At 42.2% G+C, this 11,031-nt stretch overlaps 1 protein-coding gene across 1 annotated transcript; it reads right to left on the minus strand.

Moving 5' to 3' along the window:
* Window positions 1-3,613: 3,613 nt before the first annotated feature.
* On the minus strand, window positions 3,614-10,063 carry LOC122131382 (GTPase IMAP family member 4-like; the record flags this gene model as incomplete). The annotated part of the gene is made up of 2 exons (XM_042706178.1): window positions 10,036-10,063; window positions 3,614-4,173 (listed from the first exon to the last, which is right to left on the minus strand). Coding segments are annotated over exons 1-2 (588 nt in total), but the record flags the coding sequence as incomplete, so codon positions are not given.
* Window positions 10,064-11,031: the final 968 nt, after the last annotated feature.

Here is an 11,031-nt window from a genome sequence, read left to right on the forward strand (position 1 = left end):
ACATACTGCCAAATGAATTCTGACGACATTAACTGCCTCAAGTTTTTTTGTGTGTTCTACACAGAGCCAGAGTCCATGGACACAAAGCCACAGACCAGAGCCAAGAAGATTTTACCCAGAAGGCTAACATCAGATATTAAAGTTTTTCCCATGATGCCCTCTAACATACAAGCCCATTGACAGTCTGTCTGCATTTTAACTTTTGATGTTGGTCTCAGTATCAGGTCGTCAGGTGATATCTAAATAACTACAAATGCATGTAAATGTTCAAAGAATACACAATATAAAACTAACTGACAAACACAAATATCTGTACACAGGTGCCATACCATGTGTGCTGTCAGAGCGTAATTAATATGAACTGTCTCTTGATGGAACTGTAAATATTGCTAGTCTGTTGTTGTAAGACATTAACTAAGAGTAGCCTTATTTTGTATCTGTAACTCATTCTTGGATGTGTACTCTGTCTGTCTCGCTGATACCTGAACAAATGGCATGTGAACCCCCCCCCCCCCCCCCCCCAGATAGCCTCTTTCCTGCTATCACCCTTTGTACCCTGTTATCACCCCCCTCCCCCCATAGGTGAACCCCTCACCCCACTGTCTCCCCCTTCCTCTCACCTAAAGGGTGTGGTCATCCCCTCCCCTATTGTATTCTACCTGACTGAAATGTATGAAATGAGTACCAGCTGAGAGGGGGTCTCCACGCCAAAATAAACTCCAGAAACCTGACTACGTCCTCCGGTCCCTTCTTCAACTTGCTAATTTAGATTCTATCACTCTTTAAGAGCTTTAGTTTATCTATGACGTATGACATTTGACAGTTGAAGATGTGAAATAGTTGAAAAGCCTCATAATACTTCTGTTCAAACTACTGTTAATATTTGTAATATCTTTTGTCTTTGGATGCACTGTTTGTGATACTGTTACTATTTGTTACATTTTATGTCTTTAGATACACTGTCTGTATGTTAGTTCATAATCATTTTGTATTCACAATACTGATTCGATTTGTTATCAACACATGTACTTTCCTTGTATGAACCACATAAAAGATTTATCTGAAATGTTTGCTTACTGCTTGGTGGAAGAATATCAAAGCTGCTTGCTTTCTTTAAATGAGGTGCCAGTCGTTCCTCTGGTCCTGTATGTGATCTGAAGGAGCTGTATGCAGAGCTGGTGGAAGACCAGGAGTCAGAGAGGGAGTCTGCAGTCACTGACAGGGAGAAGAAATAATCAGAAGTTAGAAATGAATAAACATGAATTATTCATATAAATACAAATGTGTCCTGACATTCAAACACTGATAAGGTTGTATTTTAAAAGACTGATATGATTATGTGGATCGGTTTCATATAGAGCTGAATGAGCCCCTCAGGGGTGGTAGAAGATCATGTTGCCCCACATTGGGGTTTCATATAGAGCTGAATGAGCCCCTCAGGGGTAGAAGATCATGTTGCCCCACACTGGGGTCTTGGCAAACAAGTTTACTGAGATGATGGTTGGTTGTCTGAGTTACTCACCAATATCATAATGGTGTCCTCTGTTTCCTGCCACCATCTCTTCTATCTTCTCCATCAGCTGTGTAACCTGCATGTGATCTTCTCTCTTCTGGTTGTTGAGGACATGATATCTGTTCCCACATTTCTCTACCAGCCACTGCAGACTCTCTCCTTCACTCTCTATGTACTGCTCAATGGGTGTGTTTCCCAGCCAGTCTCCACGGGTGAACAGCACTATAGTGTGACTCCACACTCTCTCACTGAGAAGCTCCAGGTGTTCCTGCACTGATCTTTTCTCTGTCTCTGTGAATGAATAGTCCAAATCTACAACGACCAACAGAGCGTGGGGTCCAGGAGGATACAGACACACACTGAGCTCAACCTCATTTTTTGTCAGTTCAGGAGTGTTCTCTAACTGATAATTCTTCCTCCACCATCCTGGAGCCTCCACCACAGTGACCTGCCTCCCTGCTACTTGTCCCTGTCTCTTCACACACTGAGCTGTTCTCCCTTCAGTATCAAACTCCTCTCTGCCCAGGATGGTGTTTCCTGATGAACTTTTCCCAGCATATTTGTACCCCAGCAGCACAATCCTCAACTCTGACAGATGAAGAGAATCACCTGACATGAAGAAGCAGAAGTCAGTCAGTGCATGTTATAGTTCTTCTGAATAACTTTACATCATAGTCAGCTATAGAGGCAACATGATAGCAAATGCTTAATTCATCTGCATAGTAAATTATGTATTAATGGACATGTATGAAAAATGACACTTGTATATTTAGTCAATGCGTTGATCAGTAGCAATTCATGCACTGATAATGTGTCTCCTATCTGCTGTGATAAATGTCTGTAACTGTGTAAAGAAAGCTAATATACAATCCATTGGAGACCAGCAACAAAAGGGAAGTTGTTGAATATGAGATTCTTAACTCACCCATCAGTGATCTGAGAGACTCTCTCTCTATCTTCACCTTCATCATCCTCTCTTTCACCCTCTCTTCATCTCTCCTCCTCTTCTCCTCCAATGTATCTCTTCTCTGTCTCTCTATCTCATAATGTTGTCCTCTGTTTCCTGTCACCATCTCTTCTATCTTCTCCATCAGCTGTGTAACCTGCATGTGATCTTCTCTCTTCTGGTTGTTGAGGACATGATATCTGTTCCCACATTTCTCTACCAGCCACTGCAGACTCTCTCCTTCACTCTCTATGTACTGCTCAATGGGTGTGTTTCCCAGCCAGTCTCCACGGGTGAACAGCACTATAGTGTGACTCCACACTCTCTCACTGAGAAGCTCCAGGTGTTCCTGCACTGATCTTTTCTCTGTCTCTGTGAATGAATAGTCCAAATCTACAACGACCAACAGAGCGTGGGGTCCAGGAGGATACAGACACACACTGAGCTCAACCTCATTTTTTGTCAGTTCAGGAGTGTTCTCTAACTGATAATTCTTCCTCCACCATCCTGGAGCCTCCACCACAGTGACCTGCCTCCCTGCTACTTGTCCCTGTCTCTTCACACACTGAGCTGTTCTCCCTTCAGTATCAAACTCCTCTCTGCCCAGGATGGTGTTTCCTGATGAACTTTTCCCAGCATATTTGTACCCCAGCAGCACAATCCTCAACTCTGACAGATGAAGAGAATCACCTGACATGAAGAAGCAGAAGTCAGTCAGTGCATGTTATAGTTCTTCTGAATAACTTTACATCATAGTCAGCTATAGAGGCAACATGATAGCAAATGCTTAATTCATCTGCATAGTAAATTATGTATTAATGGACATGTATGAAAAATGACACTTGTATATTTAGTCAATGCGTTGATCAGTAGCAATTCATGCACTGATAATGTGTCTCCTATCTGCTGTGATAAATGTCTGTAACTGTGTAAAGAAAGCTAATATACAATCCATTGGAGACCAGCAACAAAAGGGAAGTTGTTGAATATGAGATTCTTAACTCACCCATCAGTGATCTGAGAGACTCTCTCTCTATCTTCACCTTCATCATCCTCTCTTTCACCCTCTCTTCATCTCTCCTCCTCTTCTCCTCCAATGTATCTCTTCTCTGTCTCTCTATCTCATAATGTTGTCCTCTGTTTCCTGTCACCATCTCTTCTATCTTCTCCATCAGCTGTGTAACCTGCATGCGATCTTCTCTCTTCTGATTGTTGAGGACATGATATCTGTTCCCACATTTCTCTACCAGCCACTGCAGACTCTCTCCTTCACTCTCAATGTGCTGCTCAATGGGTGTGTCTCCCAGCCAGTCTCCACAGGTGAACAGCACTATAGTGTGACTCCACACTCTCTCACTGAGAAGCTCCAGGTGTTCCTCTAGAGATCTTTTGCATGTTTCAACAAATGAGTTGTCCACAGGTATGACCAGCAGAAAAGCGTGGGGTCCAGGAGGACACAGAGACACACTGAGCTCAATCTCCTCTTTTGTCAGTTCAGGAGTAACCTCTAACTGATAATTCCTCCACCATCCTGGAGCCTCTACCACAGTGACCTGCCTCCCTGCTACTTGTCCCTGTCTCTTCACACACTGAGCTGTTCTCCCTGAAGTATCAAACTCCTCTCTGCCCAGGATGGTGTTTCCTGATGAACTCTTCCCAGCTCCTTTGTATCCCAGCAGCACAATCCTCAACTCTGACAGATGAAGAGAATCACCTGACATGAAGAAGCAGAAGTCAGTCAGTGCAGGTTATAGTTCTTCTGAATAACTTTTAATCATAGTCAGCTATAGAGGCAATATGATGTCAAATGCATACTTAATCCACATAGTAGATTATGTACCAATGGACATGTATGAAAAGTGACACTTGTCTATTTAGTCAATGCGTTGATCAGGGTCAATAAATGCACTGATCATGTGTCTCCTATCTGCTGTGTTAAATGTCTGTAACTGTGTAAAGAAAGCTAATGTTCAATCCATTGGAGACGAGCAACAAAAGGGAAGTTGTTGAATATGAGACTCTTAACTCACCCATCAGTGATCTGAGAGACTCTCTCTCTATCTTTACCCTCATCATCCTCTCTTTCACTCTCTCTTCATCTCTCCTCCTCTTCTCCTCCAATATATCTCTTCTCTGTCTCTCTATCTCATAATGGCGTCCTCTGTTTCCTGCCACCATCTCTTCTATCTTCTCCATCAGCTGTGTAACCTGCATGTGATCTTCTCTCTTCTGATTGTTGAGGACATGATATCTGTTCCCACATTTCTCTACCAGCCACTGCAGACTCTCTCCTTCACTGTCAATGCGCTGCTCAATGGGTCTGTCTCCCAGCCAGTCTCCATGGGTGAACAGCACTATAGTGTGACTCCATACTCTCTCACTGAGAAGCTCCAGGTGTTCATGTAGGGATCTTTCCTCTGTCTCTGTGAATGGAGTGTCCACACGTATGACCAGCAGAAGAGCGTGGGGTCCAGGAGGACACAGAGACACACTGATCTCAATCTCATCTTTTGTTAGTTCAGGAGTTTCCCCTAACTGATAATTCCTCCACCATCCTGAAGCCTCCACCACAGTGACCTGCCTCCCTGCTACTTGTCCCTGTCTCTTCACACACTGAGCTGTTCTCCCTACAGTATCAAACTCCTCTCTGCCCAGGATGGTGTCTCCTGATGAACTTTTCCCAGCTCCTCTGTATCCCAGCAGCACAATCCTCAACTCTGACAGATGAAGAGAATCACCTGACATGAAGAAGCACAGGTGAGTTTTTTTTCCTGAGTACGAAGTAGACATTAGTCAGTACATCAAATAGCATACATTGAAGTAATACCTCAGTTGGTTTGAGGAATACTTTGATTGTTTGAACATTGTTAGCAAGTACTAGTGACCCAATTCCAGTTCGTTACAAACAGTCATTTTCTACAGTCTTGTCAGGGTTTACTTTTCAGCGATGACTTATTAGCTCTATATTACTTAAATATACTGCTCTCTACCAAACAAATTCTTTTGTTATGTTTCTCTAATGTTAAAATTAAATGTAATTTCTATATTCAAACAAGGCACATGTCCTGACCAAAAAGACATGTGCAAGAGTTAATGATGAAAAATATTTAAAAGCTATTTAAAGTTTATTTGAAGGTTAATGCTTAGCTAAATTACTGCATTAAAGTCAACTTTACAGCACATGCAGAGGAGCCATTAATGCAGTGGTAAATTATGCTGATGAGGTTATGGTTTTAGGGGATATTGGTAAATGCCAGTTTCTTATTCGAAGTGTTTAGTGTGGTTTGTGTTCATGCTAGACTCGTGTATAAGTGTGATTACTGTGTAGTTGATTTTGAGAGTATGGTCAGCATCACCATTAAGGAGAGGCACATTGGCAAAAACTAAGGGTGAATATGTTTTCTAGTGTATGCAATGAGAAAATGATAATTATACCAAGTAACAGTGATCCACACACTTGAAGTGGGGCACATAGTTCTTCTCTGTTTTGGTCATCTGTATCTTAATTCTATTTAAGGTCGTACCGTAATATCCCAACTTTGACCCGCAGTTCATCCATTTTTTTTTGCTACATTTCTTCAGCCCTGCAAATTAATACTTGAGTGCGTCTGTACACCGGGAATGCATTTTTACCCGCCTCGTAGTTAGTAATATGCACAGTTAGCCTGGTTGCCAGCCGAACTTAGCCCCGCTCACAACATTTGAGGTCGGGAAGTTCGGTTTGGCATTGCTCCATTGGGGCAGAACTATGCCCGCACCAGAGCTGTTTGTACCAATCAAATTGTCAGGGTGGGCTTTATACAATGATGGACAGATCAACAGCAAAGTAATCAACCACGTCACCAATGAGCGCTTGGGTTGAATTTGTTTTCAACAAACATGGCTGCCGCTGGAGAGCTGAGATGTGTAGAATCTGCCATCAAATCTGTTTTAGAAGACATCAACAGCACATTCATTTTGAAAGAGGAACAGAGAAACGTGATCAAGGCATTTGTCGATCAAAAAGATGTTTTTTGCTGTCCTTCCTACGGGATTCGGTAAAAGTTTATTTTATCAACTGGCCCCGATGATCTACGTTATGGTCATACTACATTGCTCTGATTGGTTGTAGGTCTATCCAATTGAGCGAAGAGGCATTTTTTTTCCTGGCTCAGTTGAAACACGCCCCATAATCACAGCCCAATGGAGCAGTACCAGACTCATATTTTGACTAGAATTCTTAGTATGACAACGTCAGGCTAATGCACAGTAACTGCCAGATAAACCGTGAATGGGTCTCTCTCTCTCTCTTTCACATACGAAAAACTGAGAGGAAGAACACATTTTCTAACATTTGCTAACATACAAAGCCCTAAATGACCTGGCTCCAAACTACCTTAAGGAATTAGTTGTCCCCTACCGCCCTCCAAGACCGCTCCGTTCCCAGAGTGCAGGCCTCCTTGTAATTCCAAGAATATCAAAAACCACAGTAGGAGGCAGAGCCTTTAGCTACCGAGCCCCCCTCCTCTGGAACAATCTCCCTGCCTCCATCTGAGATGCAGACACCCTACCTATATTCAAATCAAGACTAAAGACATTCCTCTTTAGTGCATCCTATAGCCACAAGTAATTGCATTAACAAACCCATCACCTGCTGGGCCAGTCAGTCAGCAAGCATAACTAGACATATCTGAACACACAAGAAAAAATAAATAAAAATAAAAATGAAATAAAAATGTATATCACTGGGCTACAGACAGCGTATGTTGTACCCTGCAACCCTAACAAAGCTTACGACTAAAATCTCCATATGTACCAAACCAAACTAATTGCTAAATGCCAGCATAACTAAACATAACTAATGCTAAACCAAACTAAATGCCAAACCAAACTAAATGCTAAATGCCAGCATAGCTAAACACATCTAAACACATGCAAAACCCCCCTAATCAACAAAACTGGGCTAGAGACAGCGTATGTTGTACCGTGAAGGAGTGCGGAAGATCCCGGGTACAGCACACGGCGCGTTTTGCGACTGTCACCAGCCAACTAAATACTAAATAAAATCCCCATACACCCAGCCAGGCAGCCTCTCTCTCTCTCTCTCCCTCTCCCTCTCCTTTCTTATCACATTGCTAATGCCTATAATAACCCACTCACTCTGTTCTTTTTCTTTCTCTCCTAATCTAGACTATCTTCGCTATGTGACGCTGCTGTAATCTCTCCACCCGGTCTACCTGTAGAAACCCTCGGCCAATTGCACCCACCGCCACCGCACTGCCGTACACTTACTCTACCTCATACAGAGACAATTGTATTGTTATGGCGCTATATAAATAAAATTGAATTGAATTGAATTTTCATTCACACTTCGCCACTTTCAATCTTCCATAATGATAAAGTAAGTGGTGTTCCTACCAGGCTGTATTTAACGGGATGCTATGGAGTGCGAACCTTCACAAGAGGTGTACAAGGTGTTAAGCCAGTTAACCTAGCTATGAACTATCCTAGCTATCTCTAGTTTAGGGAACCATCTTAACAGTTGACAGCTATTAGCATGTGATGAACTCATGTCAATATGTGTGAATATGAACTTGTGATTATGAATCTGCACAGGCACTCTGAGGGTTTCTACCATTTCATATTATAATTTCATGAGTCAAATCGAGGAGACTATAACATCAGCTAGACAACTATCAGCTATCATAGACAGCTATCATTTCATGCTAAGGGAAAGTTTCCTTCACTAGCTAGCTAGTTAGTTAGCATAGTTGGCCTGAACCCCATAATACGGATCTGAGCTGATAGTAATAATTGGAATTGAACATATTTTAAAATACTGGCCACAACACAAAAATCTACGCAAAATTGAGAAAGAAGATTTCCACACAGTATTTTAATTCCCGATTTCCATGTTTAAGCACATCAAAGAAAATCAGATTACGGGTCGTTTTTTCGTTTTCCGTTTTCTATTATAAAAATCGTTTCCCGATTTTGGTTTTCTCATTTCAAAACGAAAATCCGTTGACCGCAAAGTACACGGACCCACATGCCACTGAGAGATTTAACTCCCTCTCTTTTCAACTCCACCTTTCTCACTCTCAAAAACGACTTTGTCTGCGAGCGAGTGACTCAAGTTTGGCGGGGCGTGTATGTATGCAAATCCAGGTGTACAAAAACGTGTGTTCAATTTAAGAATCCTCATTCTCAATCCGCACAGCTGAGAAAATTTCGGCTGTGTAAGAACCCATTTTCTGGCGTTCATGAATCAGGCAGAGATCTTTTCTTACGTTGGTCTTCCGAAGTCTGTAAGAACACATTTCAGAAAATTTTCGAGAAATAGGCACCATGAGTGTGAATACAGATCACGAGCAGTAGTATACATTTCAGTCAGTAATTTTGTTTTGTAGTGTTATCAGAGTAAATTATACATGTTGTGCGAAGCATAGAATATTGTCTGTGCCGGCGATGTTAGAGGGAGGGCCGGTTGGTGATAGAAGTTGGCCGGTATTTTGGACCACCCCAACCCCGTCTGCCCACCGGGGATTCCCCCGGTATCCCCGATGGCCAGTCCGCCCCTGAGTGTGTCCGTGCCAGATTTGGAACACGGAGGACCATACTGAAACGGAGCTGCAGATCCTTTATGTGTTTCGGGTCTTTTGGCCCAATGTGCGTTTGGACTAAGGAACGGGTCTGGTTGGCAAATCCAGGCCAGATCCGTCCCCGTGTCTTTTGTCTATAGCTTCCATCCTTCTGGGTAAAATAAACTGTTTAATAAATATGGTAATATTTGTGTGAAGTAGATACATACAAGTTCTACCATATAGAGATATACTATACTAACATATTTGTATAAGTTGCCATAAAAGCTGCATGTGTTTGCAAGGCTCATGTATTGTCAAGGAGGACTTGCACATCGCTGTATAGTAGTCAGTGGTTGTGGACCAAACTTTTCATTTCTACTCACATTAATAACATGTTGTTCATAATAATCTGCTGGATGGTGTGTGCCCTCATCATGTGGTTCATGATATAAACGACATAATTACATGACGGCTATATAGCCAATGATATCACTATTGCTTAGCAACATATTGTTGTTTAAATCTTAATGTGAGATTTCTGGCACAACAGAGACTATGGATGACACAAACATGCCTGCAGCAGGACATACTTGTGTTGTCTGTACTCCAACCAAAGGCAATCAGATTTCTTAAAACAGTTGAACTAACCTGCCAGTTTTCACAGTGCATATCATAAACTGTATAATTTGCCCAATGTAGTTTTGCTGTAATTTATTTGGAAATTTCTTTAATGAATACATTCATCTGGGATATAAAGTACAGACATATTCTGTAATTGGTCCATACAGCACTTATTAACAATGTTGATATGGGCAACTTTGTAGCCAGATAATTGCTGTAAACTCAGCAGTACATTTTTATAGCACAATAATGTCCATGAAATGCTTTTATTAATCATGCATGTAGGCTGTCAGCCTGATCTAACAAATGTGAAATTTTCATTACACTTAAAAATTAGATAACAGTTAAAAATGTGATCAAAATGATTGTAAAACAGTACATATATAACTCACCCGAAGGGGGCTTGATCTTAGCTGCCATTTTGTTTACTCAAGTGTCATGCCTGGAGGCTTCTACGGGACGTCCCTGGGACTGCGTGCCTTTATCAGGAAACAGATCAACAACATTTTCCTTCATTGAAAATCTCACACTCACACTCACACTTAATATTTCACATTTGTAAACATCATGTTGTTACATGTTGTGTACTGGAGGTCCATTAATAGGATGTATATAATGAAATGTACTAACCTTCCTTCAGTCACTTCTGCTGCGTAAGGGGAGGTAGGAGCAGTGCGAAAGCAGAGCAGGAGTTCACATGTACGCTTTTATGATTACTGTCAAGGTCTACAGTTCATCTGTCTGTTATCAGCACCGGGTTTGGCCACCTTTGGACCGTCTTCTGTCTGATTGGCCCAGCATTGGCTCACCTCCCTCTCCTTCTCTCTCTCTCTCCCTCCTTCTCTATCCCTCCCTCTTTCTTTCTTTATCTCCCTTTCTCTCTCTCTTGCTCCTTCTCTCTCCTTTTCTCTCTCTCTCTCTAGCTCTCTCGCTGTCTTTCTCACACACACATATCCACCCTCAAGAATCTCTCTCTCTCTCTTTCTCTCTTTCCCTCCTCTATCTCTCTGTCCCTCTTTCTTTCTCTCTCTCCCTCCTTCTCTCTCTCAAACACACACATATCCACCCTCAAAAATCTCTCTCTCTCTCTTTCTCTCTCTCCCTCCTTCTCTATCTCTCTCTCTCTCCCTATTTCTTTCTCTCTCTCCCTCCTCTCTCTCTCAAACAAATACAGATCCACCCTCAAAAATCTCTCTCTCTCTCTCTCCCTCTGACTCTCTATCCCTCTCCCCCTCCTTTAAGATCCAGCAGGGGTTATTCTAGTTCAGTAATGGATAGTTGTGCTGGACCAGGGATCAATAGACTACTTGATCTACTTGACCTGTCTGGAAGGGTGGAGGGTGAACTCAGGTCAGCTTGGTTGGACTCAGGTCAGTGGGTTGGTCAGT

This window comes from Clupea harengus, unplaced genomic scaffold, assembly GCF_900700415.2.
Source record: "Clupea harengus unplaced genomic scaffold, Ch_v2.0.2, whole genome shotgun sequence".
Taxonomy (NCBI): domain Eukaryota; kingdom Metazoa; phylum Chordata; class Actinopteri; order Clupeiformes; family Clupeidae; genus Clupea; species Clupea harengus.